Consider the following 21,856-nt stretch of genomic DNA (forward strand, 5'->3'; position numbering starts at 1 on the left):
ACATGAACAGTATTACCTTCTAAAGAATGGAGGCCTTTTTCCTTGGCAGTCTCATACACGCTGCTGAATTCATCTCCAAGGTTTGGATCAGCATTAGCTGCGAGCAGGATCTTCACCACACTGTTACAGATAATAAAAAAATAAGGCAGAGGCAGAACATGAGTGAACAAAGTCCTTCAGAGATTGAGAAGGAAGACAGTGGTCAGAGACCCCTCCTCAAACATTCACAGCCAGCGAAGTTAAAGCAACAACCTTAATTAGACTTTTTAACGAATGAAACAACACCAGCATATTCTGGAAACAATTAGATGTGGGAGGCACCTGAGGCAGGGCTGACACTGTAGAGCCACGTGCTGCGAGAAACACAGCCCTCTCAAGAAGACCTGTACAGACCATGCTCATGGCATGAGTTATATTTTCAGTCCATCATGGGAAACAGTTACGTATAGTTTTGTAAGTCTGGTTCAGTGGCGGATACTGTTCCCAACTGCAGCAAACGTCACATCGTGGCTACAAGGCCATCCCTGCCCCAGCAAARAGGCAGATTCTTACAGCACCCTTCAGGTTCAGGGAAGCAAAACTAAGCTGTGTTATTACTTGTGCTTTTGGGATGCAAACATTACAGACCTAAGTYTCCTTTAATAAAGGTGCCATCCCACCAAAACCAGTGTATAGCATGTCAGAATGAAGCATGACAAAAGGCAGGGAGCCTGGAAGGGGCCTATTCATTCCCATGGTTCCTGCCGAACAATTTATAGCATTCATTGAGTGGTATCCTCTACATTGGGACGGCCAACGGAAGCCATCCTTGAAAAGGAATCTTCTGGATCCTTGTCAGACATGAGAAACAGCTAGTCCTTCTTAACTTCCTTCTGCTCTCACAAGAGGAAGAACTGACCTCAGTATTTCAAAAATAGATTCCAATTACATGAATTATATGGGATTCTGAAAAAAAAGCATTTGACTATTGCGTGAAGCTCAGTTAAACCTCTGTCTCTCAGAACCAGACAATTCATATGAGATCACCACCGGAGACACCTTGATCATCTGCAATCCAACTCAGCAGCTTCCAGGACTTTTGAAAGAGATTTAACCTCTGAGTTTCTAGAGAACTTCCCAGTTATTTTATATTGTAGTTGCAGTGCCCACTGGACAGACAGCTCTCGCTAAGGCTGACCAGCATGGATATCCCGCACTACAACTATCCTACACTTTGGAACTGAGGCTTTCAATCTCCAGACTTGYAATGTTATCCACATGCCACAGCAGGACAAATCAGCACAAGACAGCCAGGCCAGGGAGTTTTGGTGTGGAAGTCCTCCATTTCTGTTTCTGAACCCAAACAATCATCAGGCAAGTATTAGATTTCTCATCACCTCTGAAAGCAGCTTGAAGCCAGTTAATTTTTAATTTTTTTTTTCCAGGGTTCAAGCTTTCTGTGACAACTAGACAGTAACACGTTACTTAGTATTCATCACTGGTGACATGGCTCACGGGCAGACAGCGGTTCTCTGCGATGCGCACCGCAGACTGACTGACATGTATCTGCAGGCTGTGTCTTGTCAAGTCAGATTTAGAATTTAACTTAAGCTCCTCTCCCATTTATCCCATAAATGCATTAGTAGAATAAAAGGTGGTTATTTTAYGCTTTGAATAAGGTAAGGTACAATAGAGACACACTCCTTACTGGCATGGGTACGCTGTTCACTGTACAAAGTTACATCTAGCGGACAAAGCACAAACTTGAAAGTCAGGAGATCCTCCCCACTCAATCTCTTGTGTGATCACACAGAGTTCATTTATATCCATTTTTCAACAATGCTCTTAGTTCTAAAATATTTAGGTTGAGATGCACTGAATCTTACTCTTAAAACARTGACTATTAACTAAGGTTCTTCACCATTTCAAGTGTGGTCATGAGCATGTGAGGCTTCTGAAGATTTTCTCAAATGCTTTGAGCTGTGCATCCATGACCAAATTTTTCTGATGGTTTAGGACTGGCACGAAAGGGTAGGATTCATCTCACCTACTTTTAGACATCAKCAATGTAGACTTCCATCTGCTGATCAGCCTGGCCCTCGCTTCATTCAGCTGACACTAGCAAGCTGAGGTTTCCAACCTACTATAAAGGGAGCTGAGGGTAAGCAGCTCAGACAGAAAGGCCTGCCTGAGGTGAGACCCAGAGAAACAGCCGTTTTGCTTCATAGTGGGGCTCCAGGTCCATCAGAGCCAGCTGCAGTTTACGAATTCAGGGTGTGACTAGCATACCTGGAGCTCACCACACCTGGAACGAAGGAGACGACGGTCCCTGAGATGGACAATGGGAAGCTAGTGCAAAAGCACCTCAGGCAGGTTTGCAAAGATCACAGCCTGCCTTCAACAGAGGAAACCAGAGGGCAAAAAGTGCTATGAGATCTCACTGGACGCAGTGGAATCTAATTCACACACTGCATTAGGTGCCTCAGTTTTAATACTCAGGATATAAACCCCTAGACGTCTCCATTAAGAGTTGTGCTAGTTCTCTAATGCTTGGATCCCTCCAACTAGTTTTAATTTTCTTTTAGCTCATCTACTAGTTTTGGTCTTGGTGCAAGAGTCAGTGCGTGAGATCATCTACTACGTTCAGCCACAATGTAGCATAATTCCAGCTCAATATAACCATATCTCTCATACTTCATCCCCTCAGAAAAGACAACTTGCTGCAAGGGAAAAAACACTGATACAAAGGAATGTCCCTCTCCATGTTCAGGAATCTATACTGCTCTGCTAGGTTGCTCCTAAAGGCCCCATCAATGAGGACACCTGACGTGGGATCCAGCCCCATGACAAGCCTGTAGGTCCTTCCGGACCACCTTAGGAGCATCCATAAGGCATGGGGCACAACACCTATCCTAGAAGTCCTTCAGCACCCCTAGCAAGGGCTTTTCAACATATGCATAGCTCCAGACTCATCTCTACTTCACAACTCCAATGTGCTGCCACATACAAAGGGAACATCTGACCCTTTACAGCTGCCTGATCTGACACCCCCCCGGCCTTTACCACTGACTTCTATGGCCTCTGCAAAATGGAAAGCAAGTGAGAGGTTTGGCTGCAAATAAAGCCAAGGGAGCACGTAGCCCTGACTGTCCAGAACAGCTATAGTGAGAGCCTACAAGGCCAGGCCCTCCCACCCCTGGTCACTAGGTAGGTGTAGGACGTCTGCCAACTCTATTCCCAGTGCCTGGCTGGCAGTGCAGGGTGGGAGGTATGCCATCTGTTCAAGCGTATGAAATAGGAGAAGTAAAAATGCTGCAGCCAGGCTTTCTGCCTGAACAAGCTCTTGCACTGATCGTAGATCTGAGCGTAGTCCCTCTGGAAGATCTAGTACGGGATTCTTCTGGTGATCTCCTACTTCCCTAGTACTTGGTGTTACTGTGGTCAGCTCAGTAAGCAAGACAGCTGCATCAGAGATTTTGAAGAGGCAGTCCCTATGGAAAGCAGGAGGTACAGGATAGAGTATGATGGGGCAGGCGCTGCCCTGTTGCCCTGGGGGATGTGTGTTGATCTCTGTGCTCCTCGAGATGGGGGTGCTAAACAGAGCGTACCTCATGGGTGCCCCTAAGAGCAATGAAACTGGAGGTTCCCACTGGCACATCCCTCTCATACACCGAAGCACATTACAGAGCTGACACAGGGTGGATGCTCGAGAACCTAATTTAAGAGTTTTCAGGCAGGATAAAGACCTCACCATCACTGTGAATCACATTCTCACCCTGTAAAGTCTCAGGCTGGAGACTAGCTACTGAACAGGAAGCCATCATTAGCGCAATCTGCCTCAATTAACCCTTTGGTTATCCTGCCCCAGCAGCCGGCTCAGTAGCACCAGTTACTGTGATTCTTGCATCAGGGCTTCCAGCGCTGCATCTCTGGGGGTGGCATCTAGTCCAGCTGGGCCCTTCTGATCTTTCAAGTCCTTAGCAGTACAGATTCTGATATGGTTCAAACCCTCCTTTCTGGATCCTCTCCTCATGGCTGTCAACACAAAAGATCCTCTACTCCAATTTAAGCTGACAGGCAATACCTATTTTAAGGTCCATGCTTCTTCCTTATTTTAAGAGAAATGATCATGATCTTATTCATCAGTGACCTGGATGAAGGGACAGAGTGCACCCTTGGCAAGTTTGCTGACGATACAAAACTGGGAGGAGTGGCTGATACCCCAGAAGGCTGTGCTGCCATTCAGAGAGACCTGGACAGGCTGGAGAGGTGGGCGGAGAGGAACCTCCTGAAGTTCAACAAAGGCAAGTGCAGGGTCCTGCACCTGGGGAGGAATAACCCCAGTCACCAGTACAGGCTGGGGGTTGACCTGCTGGAAAGCAGCTCTGCSGAGAAGGACCTGGGAGTGCTGGTGGACACCAAGTTGACCATGAGCCAGCAAGGTGCCCTGGTGGCCAAGAAGGCCAATGGTATCCTGGGGTGCACCAGGAAGAGTGCTGCCAGCAGGTAGAGGGGGGTGATCCTGCCCCTCTCCTCAGCCCTGGTGAGGCCACATCTGGAGTACTGCGTCCAGTTCTGGGCTCCCCAGTACAAGAGGGATGTGGCACTACTGGAGCAAGTGCAGCGAAGGGCTACGAAGATGATGAGGGGACTGGAGCATCTCTCCTATGAGGAAAGGCTGGGAGAGCTGGGCCTGTTTAGCCTGGAGAAGAGAAGGCTGAGAGGAGATCTTATGAACGTGTACAAGTATCTGAAGGGAGGGTGTCGAGAGGATGGAGCCAGACTCTTTTCAGTGGTGCCCAGCAACAGGACGCGAGGCAACGGGCACAAACTGAAACACAGACAGTTCCATCTGAACATGAGGAAAAACTTCTTCACTGTGAGGGTGACAGAGCACTGGAACAGGTTGCCCAGAGAGGTTGTGGAGTCTCCTTCTCTGGAGATATTCAAAACGTGCCTGGACGCGATCCTGTGCAACGTGCTGTAGGTGACCCTGCTTGAGCAGGGGGGTTGGACTTAGACAATCTCCAGAGGTCCCTTCCAATGTCAACCATTCTGTGATTCTGCGATCCCAAGTTCCAGTGTAGGACTTGAATCCGCAACCTTGTGGTCCATGGGTGAGATATGGGTACTGAATGAGCCATATGATAACAAATGATGACTTGTGATTTCTGAGGTAACTCCATCCATCATCTCTCCTGTTCTTAATGACTACATTTAAAATTAATGTTCTCCCCAGGCACTTTATCAGATATCACCTTCATCTGCTTTCAGCGACTCAGGAAGCCTTTTCCTCTTCCTTCATAGCATATACCTTCAGCATTACTCTCTGGGCAATGGCATTCTAGGAAAGGTTTAGCAGAGCACCACATATGACAGATGCAAGGTGGTCTAAGCGTGAAAGGAGGAGGTTATGATGTCAGAACTGCTCAGCTCTCTCTGCTAATGACCCCATGCACCATTGCCCCCCTCTCGGTAAAGCGTCGATAAGAAACATTTCCTTAGTTCTTAAGATGGCTGGAAGGCTCAAGTTCAATAAGCACTGATATGATCTCTTACTGGTAGTCTAGCCTCAGCGCTAAAACTTGGCGTTCCAAAACCCTGGCCCCTGATGACAGCTCTTTTTCAGGCTCTATGATCCAGTTTTGTAAACAGGAAGTGAAAGGACTCACTGGTCTAATAATAATGTGTTGTACATTCAACCTCTCCATCCAATCATCTTTCAATCTAACCTCCTGCTTTTGGGACAGGCAGTCCCCTCTGGGCACTTCTGAACCAGCCAGACGTTCCTGGAATCACAAATATTGATTGTACCTATCCAATTTGCAGGTAATGGGACATTCAAGCAAATTAGCCTTTAGGAAAGGTAACAGCGCCATGAAAATACAGAATAACTGTGTTCATCAGCGTAAGGCATATGAATGTCATTGGAATAAGCAAGGGATTTACAGAAATTGGATGACAGCCACAAAGCATGGTCTAGCAGTCCAGTCCCTGGATTCTTTTATAAGGGTGAGTAAACACCTCAGTTTTCCCAGGGAGAACAAGTATAACTACTTCCCAATTCACAAGGCAGTTGCGGGGTTTAATTAAGGAAGCTATATGAAGCACTGTGAAGCTCCAGTGAAGATGCTATAGAAGGCAGAAGGAATCCTTCTCTTCTGCAGTAGCTCAGCTATTAGTTATTAATTAATTATATTAAATAATTGTTAATTATTTATTAACAACCAATAGCTGAGCTAGTGCAGAAGAAAAAGAAGAGAAAGGACTGGGTTTTAAATGGAGGGRCCTCTGGCCAACATACCTCCTCTTTTCTTCCTCATGTCATCAGGTGTTGGGGCAGAACAACACTCTGCACCAGATACCTAGCGAGAGAGGGATGCTGGCGACAGCTTTGAGTTTTCTCGAGGAAGGCAGGTCGCTCTCCATAACTCACCTGTGCTCAGCAGCCTCAACAAGCTGAGTTTTAATTTGCTGATCAAGTTTTCATTAGATTAGAGGCAGAGCCTATTCATCAGTGCGAATATAAATCTAGATTGACCCTGGTGATGACTCGGAGGACAATGCTTAACTGAAGTTCGCTGGGCAGTTCAATCGATTGGAGAAAGTGCTTTCTGCTTTTAATGGCCGGACCAACATATTGTTAAATAAATAAATACATACATACAATACAGGGGGTGGGGAAATCCATGATGAGATAGCTGGATGCAACTGGGGCTGCCTCAGAGGAGGCACTGTGCCTGGACCAGCACACCGGCAGCTGGGGTTGGTGAACCACGAAGTCCAGTGATCCCCATGACCGTGAGTCACCAGCACAATGCAAAAGCTCTGGGGCATTTCGATATGCGGCTGCCCCGAGCCGTGGCTGAAGCCACAGGTCCGGCCTGGACACAAAGAGGATCCCTTGTGCGGTTATATCTTAACTCTCTGTAAAACTCAGCGGGGGTAGGAGGGCCCGGGGGGAGCTGCTGTTTACATTCCAGTCCCTGTTCTCTCCTTTTTTGTCAGATGAGATCTGGATGCGGATGTGTCCCCTCCCGGGAATATGCTCTGCCTACCTGCGGCACAGAAAGCAGGGCAGCCGCAGCATTCCCTCGCTCCACGGCAGCTTAGCATTGTCCCAGATGGAAACAATCATCCCCCCAAAAGCGATAAAAGGACAGATTATGGAATCCAAAAAGAAAAAAATCTTGAAGGATGATAATCGTTAGATTGTCCATAACTGTCTCCCTTGAGAGCGCGTCTCATATGAATCAYGCTTCAGAGACTCAGAGACACAGTCAAGTTACAGCAGCTATTGCCACGCGCGTGCCGTCAATGAAAGAGGGTTAAAAGAAGTCACGTCACCTGCGTGCTGTGGGTAAGAAGACGTGCACACAGACAGCTGCTTTGGCTCAGTGAGGCACAGTAACCTGCTAAGCCGACAATATTAAATTGTGTCTGAGCTCTAGGATTCGGGATGGGGTACATCACTGGAAAGAGGGGAGCGAGAGCTGCCATTATTTCCGCCGTGACTCTCCCAGCACCCTGTCACGCCTGGCACCTGGCTTTGCAGCTGGGTTAAAGATGCCAAGCTTAACAAAACCCACAGGGTTCACCTGGAGAAATCCCACGTGGGGATGCTGCTGCGGTAGTGAAAGGGGCAGGGTGTCCACGTGGGGAATAGGTGCAGGCGCTCTACCCTCAGGTGGGAAGGCGCAATGCAGAGATGGCCGAGTGGACGCCGTTCCTCGAACACCGCCGTCACAGGGACACCCGGAACGGGGTGCATTCAAAGACAGTGCCCCAGTTCGTAGGATCAAGCCCCTGCAACGCGCTGTCATTACAGTGGAAAACCAGATTCAACTCAGCTCTTTGACAGACAGCACTGCAGGCCGCGTGCTTCTACGGGCAGCCAGGTATTCAGCCAGCTCTGCTGCAGACGGCACTGAATTAGTTGCCTGAAGTGAAAGGAGTGAAAAAAACGATATGAAACAGATCTATGTACCTAATATAGGTAAATAGACTGCACCAGTTAATCATATCATTGCCTATAGACAGAAAATAGCTCCAGATAGGTCACCCTTCACTATAAGTCTTAGAACATACCCACTAAAATATTACTATGCATGATGTACTTATTGCCAATATAAAACATCTCTACAGCACCTTCAGCGTACCAAGTCTGTGTACACACAGAAGAGGCACACGTCCCAGCCATCAGGAGCCAGCAACCTCTGCCAGGCCCGGCCCAGGGCCTCTTGCTGACTCCTCTCTTTCTGCCRGGGTGGAGGGGGGCAGGCTGCAGGGGAAAGGAGGGGAAGGAAGGGATGGGACCATGCTGGGCCAAGCGCTGTCGGTTCTGATTGCAGGCGAAAGCCTCTGACCCTCAGCTCTTTTGATCTACGTAGAAAGACAGAGAAGGAAAAGGGGAACTGAGGCACACAAGGGAATCACTTGTCCCTGGCCATTCCCAGCAGGAAGGCATTGAAAAGGAAAGGTGAGGAAAGAAGAAAGAGATCCAGACCTGAAGATGGAGGGAGAAGGAGAAGGGATGTGCGAGAAGTCAAAGCTGCGAAAAGAAAATGGAAGAGAGGAGATGAGGCGAAGGCTGTGAACAGCTAAGAGAGGAATCAGGGACTAAAGCCCCGATGAAGGAAGATGACGTAGGCCTGGGAGGTCAAGGCAGGAGCTTGTACCATGAATTGAACGAACAAGCAGGACTCATTTAAAAGCATATGGAGGGGTTGACCAGGATGTGTTACATGAGAAAGGAATGATTTACCAGCACGGAGCATTAGGGCTGTCCCTTGTTGCTTTAAGGGAATAGAAAGGAATCCCTGCAGAAGAACAACCATGGAAGAGGGGGGAAGGGGACAAGCTTCCAAGAGAAAGCACCTGTAATAAATACAGAAACGCTTTTCAGAGAGAGCTGAATTTTGTTCTTGTTCCTCCCCCTGCTTGCCCTGCGCTAAGATACCACCCAGCTTCTCAAGGCATTTAGGATAAGAGCGAAGGGTTCATTTATGTGCAAAACAAGATGGATATGTAAAAAGGAGGGAGGAGGATGGAAGAAGTACTGTAGCTATGTATTAGTAAAGAGGAAAAAAAGAAGCTGAAAAGACGAGGATTGAGGGTGTTAAACCTGAGAAAACACAAGCAAACTTATCTAAAGCAAGCAAGCCATGTGCCTGTCACTCTCATTGCGCACCGCGTCCCCCTCCCCAAAGCTGCACGTGTCTTTGTCCTAACAACAGCCACCGGGGCAAAGACCTCGCTGTGACACAGAGACCCAGCTGCAGGCAAGTTATTTGCTCTTACGTTCTCTCTACACCTATAAAACGTGGGTATTACTGCTGCTGACAAATCAATATCTAGCTMTGCAGGGGCCTGATGCGGCCTGACAAGGTAGTCCATTTGAGCACGCCCAGGTTCTCCTCCCCATCGTACGAGTTACACACATAACTTCGGAAGCCTTAAAATCATTCGTTGACACCTCCAGCCGGACTGGYGCACGCTGGCGGCATCAGTTGTAACGGATGGAAGCAGAACAGAGGTGTGACTGTTTTATAACCACCCAGCAACTTTAAGCTTTGAACTTTGAACTTAGGCTTAAAGTTCCCATGCTGCTCTGTGCCTTAGATTCCCCTCCTGTCAAATCAATCTGAATAATGGTTATCTGCCTCATAAGGGATGACTCGCTACTTCACTGTCACTTCATTTCTGCTGAAACACTGAAAAACAGAGTAACTGTAGGCAGCGAAGAAAGGCACAACATGACCCTCGCAGCAGCGTCCACTGTTGCTTCAGCCGGCTACTCGCAGGTGACAACGGAACAGAAAATACAGCAGCACGGGCTCCGCACGGCCTGTACAAACCCGTTAGGGACTCTGTGAGCTTAGTTACTAGCCCAGATGTTGCCACTGCCTCTTCGCTGCTACCACGCTGGCACAGATCAGGGTGGTCATGTTCCACCTGAGAAGCAAACCAGAGCCTGAGCCTAAGTGCATTTATGAGCTGGTGGTTTTACCCAGTCTGTACGTCACTATAGTATAAGGGCATAGCTTGGGAAGGTCTAAACTGTTTGGGTCTTTTTATTTATGAGAGCTTTGTTGCTTCTTTTAACAAAGGCACAAAACCCACAAAGCTCCCAGTAAGCATTTAATTAAAGCTTAATTACTATTAATATGTTAAATGTGCAAAACTAGCAGGTCCAGCCAAGGGAAAGAAGCCCCRAGCAGTGTTTTTCACATAGACTATAAATCCTCTGTTTTAAAACTGATACCTTTCCAGGAGAATTAAGAGAGCACTTTAAAATAGGTCTTGAAATTCAGAAGACCAGTAGCCTTTCACAAAGAATGAAGAAAAAACAGACTAGCAAGGAGTCACTCCAACCTAAAATTTAATCTGAAGTGGAATATGCGTGTGTGTGTGTGTGTGTGTGTGCGCGCGCGCGCACATGCGGTGTGTGTGTGCCTTAACAGAAATGCACAGTTATAGCACAGTATTGCATACTGCATAAAAGTAACAGTTCCACGTTGTTATGCTTAGAACTAAAACTAGAATCATTACCTCATCTGGTATGCAAAAGCTGCTCCAGCAATGGAAATTACAGTGGAAAACTTTCCTTCGGCTGTGTGAATGCRGTCACAAATGGTCTGTTTCTAGCCCATGACCCTGTTACAATCTGTATTATCACACGTGTCTAGGAATTTGGACCTGGACCCCCTCTCTCATGTACAAAAAAAAGTGAATCCATCCAGTCTTCAGGAAAGGTCTGGGACAAGGAAATAAGCTCGTTAAAAGAATAAAAAAAAAGGAACACAGTTTTTTTGACAATATTTTTATATCATCTAAATTGCCTTAATGATACGTTTCTAAAACACAACACCAAAATGAGACACTAGACTGAAGTATTCAGCCATTTCCCATCATTCTTATAACTGGTATCACAGGAATGCTTGCAGGCTCAAATTGTAACCGGCACTATGTGCTGGAACCCTGGGTATTTATACGGCAAGGAAGAGCCCCAGCTGCATACAAAGACAGACACAGCATACAAGGGAAACTACAAAAAAGAAATGACTCAGGAGAGCCATTGAGCAGGGACTGGAATGGAACCCAGGTGTCCTGGTAGCCTGATCCCTCACCTCTAGATCACACAACCAGCTCCTCTCAGAAGAAATGTCCACCTTCACTGCGAAAAGCGCTGTTAAGGTTGGCTCAGTCCAACCRTGATGTCAGCACCGAAGCCATAATCTCCTGATGCAGAGACAAGWAATGATTCCAACTTGGCACTGCTGAGGCCTCGAAACGCAAGAGTATGCCCCATAAAATAACGCCGTATTATCCACCTCGCACCTTGCCCTGCTGCAGTGCCTGCTCTTCTCAAGCGAATAACACAAGCTACCTGGGGCTGCGGGCTGCAAGAGCTGGGCTGGAATCACACTGCACGCTGCATTTCAGCATTTTGGAACAGGACCGTCTGCAGAAAAGCGTTCCAGCTAGGACTAGAAATGATCCCTGCCTGCAGATGAGGGACTCCTTGGAGCACAGGCTCCAGGAAAGGATGGGAAAGGAACTCCGCAAGGACGGAGAGATGCTGGAGTTAACAACTCCTCTCCCAGTTCACAGGACGTTCACACAGGACAGTTCACAGGACAGGCTAAATTCAGCCGCTTTAGAAGTGCTTTGGGATTCCACGAGAAAGGCTCGACTTCTGCGTGATGTCCCTACACATAAGCCGTGATGCTGCTCCCTCCTGGCTATGCTTTTGGCACTAGTCTCCCCTTTCAAACCTATTAGTAAGAACATACCAGCAACACTTCTCAATGCCTTGCAATGTTTTGGATACAACACGTTTTTAAGAGGAAGAAAATGATCTTTGTTGCATTGAAAAAAGGAAAGAAAGACCCCAAACTTCCCCCTTGGCACATGGGATTTCAGATTTTTGTAGCTGATGGCAACTGACAGAAATCATTAATGCAATGTCTCTGAAATCAAATTAAACATATGGACTGTAGCTGCCTAATTGGAAGAGTGAGAGCTGTGAAAATTGGGAAACATTACAAAACTAAATGACAGGTCACAGAAATCTCTAGCAGCACAGCAGACTTGAAAACATAGTTCTGCACTGAAAAACAGCTTTGAAAAGACAGGAATTTGGGGCTGCAGGTTTGTTTTTTCCTTAGTGATTCTAACCTGAAAACACTCATTCCAGCTGCCAATGTCGCAGCCTCCTTGCATCTCAAAGCCGCGCTGGGTTACTTGTTAAGGTATCAACAACATTAAAAAAAAAGTCATCGCAGAGCAATCAGCTTAAACAAAATCAAATGACCGTGTACATGTCACAAGCTAATAACATATACAGACCCTTGCTCAGCTGGTTGCACATTAACCACGTCTCCAAGCYGCTTGTTACCATTTCTTCTGATGGGCAAGCCAGAGAAAAACCCAGCTCACCTTCCCCAGGAGCCTGCTGACCGACGGGCTAAGAACCAAGGGTCATAAAAATTTATAATCCACAAAATCAGCTACTGTGGCTAGACAAACCAATTTTAGACGATCACTTTTTACAGCGGGACCACACTTTTAGAAAGAATTGTGTATCCTACTGGAATTAATATCATGAAATATAGTTACTACATCTCTACATAGCAGCAGAAACCCTACTACCAAGACCTATGTATTGGATCAGCTATGTACAATTACACAGTTGCAAACACTGAGTGAAGTAAGCCATATTTAGACTAATTCCTAGCCTAATGTATGTAAAAGGATTGTAACAGATCCAGAAAACCAGCAGGCACCCTGCATTTGGACRGAAAGATCTAAGTATTTAAAATTCTGCAGGCAAACCCATGTCATTGAGTCAAAGTCATCAGCTTCCCATGCTCTGTTTTCTCCACTTCCACATCCAACCACGTACACAATGCCCAGTTCTTTCGGATTCAGGTTAAAAAGGTCACTCGGTAGACTACATCTGTGAGCAAATGATTTGCGGGGAATTTCAAACACTTTGTGTGTCATGTTCCAGCTCAATACATTTCCCAAGCCATTAATGAAGCTTCACTGGGGACACTCCGAAGCGGGAAACAGTATGGAGGGCCAAAACCACGTCTGGCATAACCCCAGTGATATGCAACAGAGTTGTAACACTAGGAATAAGTTTGGCTTGCATTTACGTTTGCCTCCCTGAAGTATCTAATTACTCTTTCACTATATTGTTAGACAAGTCCTACCAAGCTTCAGATACTCAAGGACTTCTTAATTTTCAATTAAAGTCAATATTCATCCAAAATGTGGGAAAAGTAAACATTATTTGCCCAACACAGCCAAAAGCTTCCTGTGCTTTTTTGCCAGATACCCAAATAAGACATATACTTGCTGTTGCTGTGCCCGTCTATAACAAGGGACCAGCCTGGGTGCTGAATGCCTTTTACTGCCTAGATGTTTTCATTAGCATTTCTACCTGATTTTAGGCCTGATTTTAGGTAATTATTGTACCATGAACAGCCTTTCTCCTTGTCTCCTCTTAGCTTTTGCAACTTGTGAAACGCTGTTCTGGTCCACCAGTCACTTGGAATGGTCAACAGTCGTCACACTCCATTGCTGACCATTGTCCACTGGCAAAGGTGGGAGGCTCCAAAACCCGTCCCTCTGCGGACAGGCAAACAGCGGGGCCCGTTGCTGCTTGGACATCAAAGTTAAACAAACAGTCCCGAGCTCCCGCCTCTATGCCCATCTTAAGGAGATCCCCGAGGAGGTCACGACTTTCAGCTTGTCATAGCACACATCAAAGTTCGCACCACACACGAACTCAGCACATGGATTCGAATCGTGTCGCCCGAGAGCGGATATTTAGCTTTTGTGCCTTGCTTTAATCCTGTGTTTTCCCAAGTAATTAGGCTTTTTTGCTTATGAACTTGTGACTAAGTAAAGCATCCCTGAGAGGTTGTAACATCAAAGCTCATTCTCCTGTCTGTCCCACGTTTTCTAAAATTGGATTTCTCTTTCTCTCTTTTTTCCTTAAATAAAAAAACTAATTGAATTTAGTTGTAGACTGAATATATTTAAGAGTGCCTTTAAAAGGTTACAAGAAGCCACAGCGATCATCATGGGAACTAAGGAGGGAGGGCACAGCATTCAGCCTTTTTGGTTCAAAAAGGCCTAGCATGAAAGGCCCAGCAATGGCCCCACAAGCTAGGAGGGACACAGCAGCTCTTGCGGGAGCTATTTGAGGCTCTGGCTGAGTTTCTGATGTTAGGCTACCCGCCACAATAACATCCCAAGGTTACAGACCCATCAGATCGCAAAATCTGAGCGCTACTATGGAACTGCATTGTCAATTCAACAGTCACCTCTCTGAGATCGCAGAGCAGCTTACCTCATTCTGTAGCATAACGTACTGGGCAAATGAAGAACGAAAAGCTCCCTCGGGTTTAGCTTGAGAACACGCCCCGAACTAGCCCAGACGCTACGGAAACTCTCTATGGAGCTCCATGTGAGTCACCAAAAGGGGGATGTCTATGAAGGATCTTACCCACTATGATGATAGTCAACGCTGAGACAAACATACCTGGCGTTTCTGTTGATAGCTGCCACCATGAGAGCAGTCCAGCCGAGCTTGTGCCTCGCGTTCACATCCGTGCCTTCTAGCAATAACCTAGATGGAAGACAGACTGGTTCAGGAAGGCGGACAGACAAGCATCCCTAGCAGACGGGGGTTAACAACACAAAAATGCAGACACTTTTACTTCAAGGGCACTTGTTCCAGTGCAGCCTAGAGGACTCGATACCGAAATTCGCTGCAATACAATTTCTCATCCGCTATCAAAATGAAATGGACTGGGAGGTGATAGCAAGCATTATCCTTTCAAATGGTCCGGAGCCAACTGGCTTGATTTCTTTTTGGATGCTATTCAGCCTAACACCCAAAGAACCAACCAGTACCATGACAGAGAATAAAGCTAATTAATCTACAGCCTGATAGCTTGTTCAAATCTGCAGGCTACAGAGCAACTATTAAGGATTCAGGAGAAGCTCAGCTGACCTCCAAAGTCCACGTCAACAGGAGATATTTTGTAGCCTTCTTGCATGAAAAGAGAACAAACAAAACAAACCCAAAAAGTAAGAGGCACCAAACCATCCTTGGTGCTCTTTCTGCAAAGCTTCCTCAGCCTTTACACCATTCCCCTAATCTCTCCCTGGCATCTTTTAGCAACTTTACTCCCAACCTATCTTCTGCTGGCTTTTATTTTATTTTATTATTATTATTCAGATTCTAACGCACCAGAAGGCTACCCTACCCCTCCTGCATCCTCTAATCTGGTAGCAACAACACTGTTATTCTTAGCACCAGATTCCATGTAGTAACCTTAAAAAGTGCTTTTTCTTAAGGACGGACAAACTTACCAACTCTCTCTCTTTCATGGCCAACCATGGGATTCAATTAATCTCTTCTAGCCTTACCTGCCTGAACGTTAGGAGTCTAGTCTACCGCAGCTGTCTACGCTCCCCCTCAGCTAATGGCAAGAGGCAGATCCCTGCAAAGGCTAATATGGATCATTAGAAGAAGTACCAAACCCACATGGCATGAAATCGCAGTCTGGAAGTGCCCTCCCTCTGTTGACCACAAGGAAGGAGGGACTAGCTCAGACTTCACACCCAGCTTTTACAGCTCTCGGGTTAAATGAGATGAGATGAAGCCTGATCCCAAGACTCCGGAAGCAATGGGCTGCACATATTGAGCCAGGACGACGGTGAGGCAGGTCTCAGGAAGGCAGGAGGGCTACGCGGGCGGCAGCAGTTCTCTCCTTTCTGGCCTGTCCTTCTTCCTTTTCTCAACCAAGAAAGCTTCCTTTCTGGTCAGGGCCATTACTCCTTCTTACGGTTGTAACACACACGCACACACGTGCACATCATATCCTTCCTATAGCTGTAACAGGGAAAAGCTACCATCAAACTCAGTGCCGTGAGAGATGCAAGTAAAAACGCAAGACAAACTTCACACATGTGAGCACCCGAATCTGTGGATTAAGTATTAAAATAAACTAGATTCACAGACTCGGAAGTCAATCGCAGCTGTGGCAGTTCACATGCACAGTTCACTCAGCAGCCACACCGATGCCTAAGCTTGGCTCAAACTGCATGACCCGAACACAGTCTGCTGTTTGATATTTTCACAGTCTTTCAAAAAAAAGATGAGTTTGGGGCAGCACATCGCACCTCAAGACACTGTAAAACTCCACTTCTGGGGTGAGACGTTATGTATTCAGAAACAAGGAAACACGAGTCCCATGTGTCGAATATTGATGTAACACAGCAGATGGATTATGCCAGAAGCCAAAAAACCCACCACCCAGTCGATTCTATAGGATTTAAGCTTTATTTAATAACTAAAAATTCAAAAGGAGTTTTGATTCTGAAAAAACCCACAAAGCACCTTTTGAATAGGGCAAGCAGTCCTAGACAAGCCCAAGTCATCTGCCAGGCAGGTTGCCTGCACTAGCTGGTTAGACACCGTCTGTAATGGCAAGACCCCGCCAAGCAGCATCCGAGGTCCTATCCTGTGGGAAACTCGGCTAGTTCCCCATGGTGCCCTTCACAGTCCCTGGAGAGAGACGTGGCACCCAGAAGGTAAGGCAGGTAAGAAAGCTGTTGTGTGTACATTGAGGTGTCTTTGGGGTGAGCCTCCTCTCCCCGCCGACGTGAGAAACCAGCCGGATAACTGTCAGCCACACTAGGCGCCTAAAACCCGGTGCTGGGCATTCCCCTCCTGTTGTAGCTTTACGCCGTTCGACTGAGAGCACGGGGTAGGAGAGACAACAGCCAGACGACTTCAGCCAAGCTCTGGGTAACGCTGCTGGCACTGCTCAGGTCAATGGGATTCAAACGGAGTAGGGGCGATATATAGGGCAGCTGGTACGGATGGGTGATTTGGACCATCCCTCTGTCGATGGGAGAGGCAGCCAGCGCTACCTCTGGAGTTAAGTTCTCTTTAGCAGGGTTTCAATTAAAAGTTTAATGGTAATGAGCTATTTGGCAGGCGAGCAATAGACCCTTTGTCCGAAAAGGTTTGATACTTCATACCTACATTGTTGGCAGAGGAACAGATTTTCCTAGAGAATCCTTACCACATCCACGCTACTCATATTTGCCCCACCACTAATCCCAGACTGGTTTTAGCTCCTGCTTTACCAAGCAGTCCTGCAAACTCCACTGTGAGGTGTCGCACCTGACCAGCCTGGGCTGCCCCGGAGAGAGGCCTTCACGCTTTCTCCTTCTGTTCCGACCGAAAACAAAGGACAAGAGCAGGCTCCCAACTCTGCTGCCTCAAGAATACTCTCAGACAGGAGGCTGCTTAAAAGAAAACCATCCACGCGTAGCCTCAGAGCTTTCCTGTCCCTGTAACGGATACAGTTCGGTCTGGATACACAAACGACGGCAGCCCGTAGGCAGGGCAGATTGCTATCGCTAGCGATCAGCTCCCATCGCAACTGTGCGTGCAGCCTGTGTTTACACTCACAACAGAGAGCGCGGCAAGTCCGACTCGGACACGCGGCCACCGCTGGGCGCAGCAATCACGGAGCGCTGCCCCCCGCAGAAACCCACACCGCCGCTCCGTCTGCGCCCTCGCGCAAACGGCTCCCTCCGCGCGGCCACGCAGCGCTGCCGCTTCCAACAAAAGCCGCTCGCTCCAGCAGCGCGGGCTTACTGCGGCTGTACGGACCGGCTTCATCCCCAACGCCCGGGGAAAGCCATGTTGAGATCTTACTGCTTCTCCTCCAATCCACTCTGGATGCTCTGAAGAATTCGTTTAGAGCCGTCGTGATGCCCAGCCACCCTCTGCTGTTCTCTTAGAGTGATAAAAAAGGGCACGTCCAAGTCACATCTGAATTTTGTTTCATTTGCTTTGGGTATTTGAAAGTACTTTGAACACAGTAACTTTCACCTCGTCCCCTTTCTACAGTGTGTCCACTTGACAGTCTAACAGTCACCTAAAGCCCAGCAGATAAAAGAAAGGAAAATACTACTGCAAAACACAGACAGCCTGATAGGGGAACCCAGGAGAGGAACAGGGAAGCAAGACACAAAATCTGCTGAGGATTTAAAGAATCAGCTAAGCAGCTATTCAGGTGGCCATAGCCCTGGAGGCTTGTAACTCTGGCCTGAGAGTTGAAACCTCACAGTCCAACACCTACCACTTATTAGCATCTATGGGAGGGGTGTTCAACATAATTCACAAGGTCTTCGCCCCGCTTGCATTCACTGACTTGACCATGGTATTAACACGATTTAACTACAGGGCCACAGACAAAACTTCCCAGCTGCCTTCCGTGAGTCACTGGGTTGCTCTGCTTTGCTTTCATATATTGAGCATTTTAATTATTGCTCTCTCATGGATTTGAGTTGCAGCTAAATACTTTGACGTATGCATCTCCTAACGACACGGAGCCTAAGAGGGCAACTTTCACTCTAAGCACTTTGGAGCTACCGAAAACACTGGAAGGTTTTTTACTTTATATATGCTCTGGAAGTGCATATTGAACAATGACTTATCTCCATTCTGAGATAAAAAACCTATGAAATATGATCTTAGTCCCGCAGTCAAACCTGTTAAAACCTAGTGCATCCAACAGGAAGGATGCTGGAGTCTCTGCTGCAGGATTTGATTATAGGCTCAGAGCTAAGATATTAGAATTAATCAAGTAATTTTCCATTCAGGAATCTAAATAATCGTAAGCATCTGGAACGCCGCATGGCCAAGCCTAGTGGAGAGAATTACTAGCATCAGATCATGTAGCATAACATGCATTGACATTTCATTTAGGAGCAGGATTTTTTTTTTTTTTAAATCATTGCAAGACGCTCAGCAACTTAACAGATTTTCTAGACAACTGAACTTTATGTTCAGGGTCTTCAAGCCTATCATTAATTTTTTCCCCATCTGATTTAATGATATGACAATCGATAAAGCGACGACCACTGCTCAGATCCTAGACAGCCAAATGTATTTACCAGCAGGAGTATTTTTTTTAATTAAATAAAATCCTCTGATCAATGTTTAGGATGTTTATCCACATTTTAACCAAATAAGATCCAGAACACTCACTCTAACCTACTAAGCAGCTTCTCATGCAGACACAGTTCCATCAGCACCGTTTTCCGTGTTTCTCAAAAGACAAACTTGTCCTCAGCTGCAGCAGGTGTCACAAAGACTCAGCCACTAAAAGAGCACTGGTGGCATGAAAACATGTTTGTGCTAAAGAAGAGGGAGTTTTTTCTGGTTTTGTTTGTGTGCGTGGGGGGGGAGCATATTTAAAGGATTCCAAAAAACCTCAAGGTTTTAGGGCAGAAAGCTCCAAACAGACTGGATGTGCTATGGGAACAGATTTGCTCGACAGCTTTTTAATGGTTAGAGATGCCGCGTAACACCGTCTCTGGTGTAGCAAGGCACAAGGACTCCTGGTTGCGAGACATTCCCTCTCCGTATCAATCCTTTGCTTCAGTGGCAGTAATGCAGGCGTTCTGCACAATTCAAGATTCCTTTGAAAATAAGAAGAGAATTTGAGCAAACCCACGGTCCGCCCAGCAGAACATCCCCAGGTGCTCGGGAATTTGCTGGCAGGGCCAGGGGAGAGCGATACCCGCTGCTTTGCGAGTACACGCGATTTTGCCGTGAAACGGCAGCGCCGAAAGCTTCAACGCTTTGATCCGCCCAGAGGAGAGAAAGAGCCCAACTTGGCTGTCGCATTGCGGCGCCGTGCCTTCTCCCCCCGCCGCCCCCGGCCAGATGTGCCTCCTATTCATCTGGCTGCCCGGAGTTCTGGGTGACTAACTCGGTGACACGGCCGCTCCGAGCCGAGCCTAGAGGGCATGTTTGAGTTTGGGCTCAGTGCCGGGAGCAGGCCCAGCTCGCCCTCTCGACAGGTGGAGGAAGAGGAAACTGGAAACTTGAACTTTTGCAACAACAAGAGCTTCTGTTTCTCTGGGCCACTTAAGCGTTTCCCCCTTCCCCAATATGTTACTGTTTAAGTGCAGGGTGGGTGACACCCTAAGAAGCGCTCACCCTTTTGGGGACTCATCCTCGGCTTTGCAGAGGAGGGAGGGGGAAAAAAGGCAACCAAAGCCCACAGTGTCTCTGAAGGCGAAAGCACAGTCTCCCTGTTAAACGCCAGCGAAAGGATCTGCCCATTCAGGAGAGCTGCTGGGGCCGCTGCAAAGCCTTTGATCTTGCTGCTGCCTTCCTAAAGACAGACCGTGTCCGCTTCCGAACCCCTTCACGATCATCTCGGGGCCAATTACACGCTATGGCACGAGCATTTTGTAAACATACACGAACCCGAAAATGGTGATACAGAGTCAGCAGAGACGGTTCAACCACAGCGCAGGAAAGGAAGGGAAGGGAAAAGGAGGAGCGTTTCCGCTGCGGTTCGGAAGGCAGGCAGGCTGCTCCGGCCGCAGGAGTCCCAGAGGAGACTAGGGCCACGGACCCAGAGAGCCTGAACGGGCTGCGTGCAGAGGTGCACACAGAAATAAATTCCTGCAGGCCAAAATCGGAGAAGATAAGGGAAACCGAACTCCCGGAAAATCGAGTGGGGTTGCTTAAGGACACAGAGGGTGTGCGAAAGCCCAGCAGGAAGGCCAAAGCGGCACAGAGCGAATGCAAAAGAAACTGATCCGAGCCCATAAGAAGATGATGGTCTTCATCCCGCCCCAACACTGCCTGCGAGATTCTCCAGCTCCTTGACTCCTGTGCTGGGAGGGAAGTGGAATAATCGCCCCCGGTCCTTCACATCGCTCGTGGTTGCACAGGCCTCTTCCACGCCTGCTAACTCTGCCCCTTCCGGCAGGGCCCGCTGCCTCTTTTCCAAACTTGGCCCCAGCCTCTTGAGTCTCCGTCATGCAGAGGCTCTCCTGCTTCTCGGATTCAGCTCCATTTCCAGAACGATAAACATGCAAAATAACTGGAATTAATTCCGTGAAAGTTCTGTGATAGCTAGCAGCTGTATTCCGCACATACAGGAGCCGCCATACAGCCAGCTACGTCAGATGAGTCAGTATCTGCTTTCAGAGAGCCATTTGGGCATAGCAAAGGGTTTTAAGCTGGCTTGGAAAGAGACATGTGATCTGTCTCTTGCGGCTCGCTGGTTGGAAGCTGACAGCAAAGAGTCTGGTTTTATGACTCAGTGTGGAATCGTGGTCAGTCGTGGGAGATTTCACGGTCCAAATGCAACAGTAAGCATGAAAAAAGATCGCTGAACAGGAAGTGCTAAAACAGAAGCTCCTGCAAACACTGTGAGAAATTGAGCAACAGCAGCAAACGTTACCATTTTATTTCCCATCTTTCCCCGCTGGTTCCCGCTGCCTTATTTGGGAAACCTGTACTCCCGCTGTTTGGTGCTGCCTGGTAAGAGGGTCTCACTTTTCAGCTTCTTCGACTATCCAGTATGGGAAACCACAGGGTGCGTTCAGTCTTTTAAGATAATTCATAGCCAACGTGAGGAAATCTGGGCTGTTGTATCTGCTCCAGGTCCCAGAGGCCACGTGCCAAATCAAACTCAATAACCAGTCAAAAACGTCCACTGAAGCAAAGTACTGTATAATTTGCTCCACGCATTATGAGAAAAGATTAAAGGGACCATGTAAAGGAAAAAAAATCTATTTGTCCTAAAAAAATCAGGTGTCTGTTAACTCAGATGTATACGAACAAATATAGGCCCAGTGAGGATAAACAGACAGCATAATATAAAGTCTGCAGCAACGTAAATAAATGCAATTATAAATAACCTTCCATTACCGTCTCTCCAATGCTCCCTCATTGCCACTGCTGAGGAGTCTGAAAATTAGAAACATTTCACTGCTGTTTAGGCCGGAAGACAAGGTACACGTTCGG

At 47.3% G+C, this 21,856-nt stretch overlaps 1 protein-coding gene and 1 long non-coding RNA gene across 4 annotated transcripts in view; both read right to left on the reverse strand.

The window, feature by feature from the left end:
- The window catches only part of CLPB (ClpB homolog, mitochondrial AAA ATPase chaperonin), a 92,869-nt gene that overhangs the window by 60,272 nt on the left and 10,741 nt on the right, over window positions 1–21,856 (reverse strand). For 2 of the 3 annotated variants that reach the window (XM_026079250.1, XM_026079252.1), the window contains exons 3-4: window positions 14,537–14,623; window positions 17–120 (exon numbers count right to left, since the gene is read on the reverse strand). In XM_026079250.1, coding sequence (XP_025935035.1) covers window positions 17–120; window positions 14,537–14,623 — 191 coding nt within the window. Of the gene's footprint in view, window positions 1–16; window positions 121–14,536; window positions 14,624–15,547; window positions 15,896–21,856 lie in introns of all 3 variants that reach the window. The other variant, XM_026079251.1, reaches the window with a different exon arrangement.
- Window positions 6,185–11,732, reverse strand: LOC112972576. Its single transcript, XR_003255716.1, has 3 exons — window positions 11,109–11,732; window positions 10,531–10,735; window positions 6,185–7,919 (listed from the first exon to the last, which is right to left on the reverse strand). It is a non-coding gene; the product is annotated as an uncharacterized LOC112972576 (long non-coding RNA).

This window comes from Apteryx rowi, unplaced genomic scaffold (genome assembly GCF_003343035.1).
Source record: "Apteryx rowi isolate R43461 unplaced genomic scaffold, aptRow1 scaffold_498, whole genome shotgun sequence".
Lineage (NCBI taxonomy): Eukaryota > Metazoa > Chordata > Aves > Apterygiformes > Apterygidae > Apteryx > Apteryx rowi.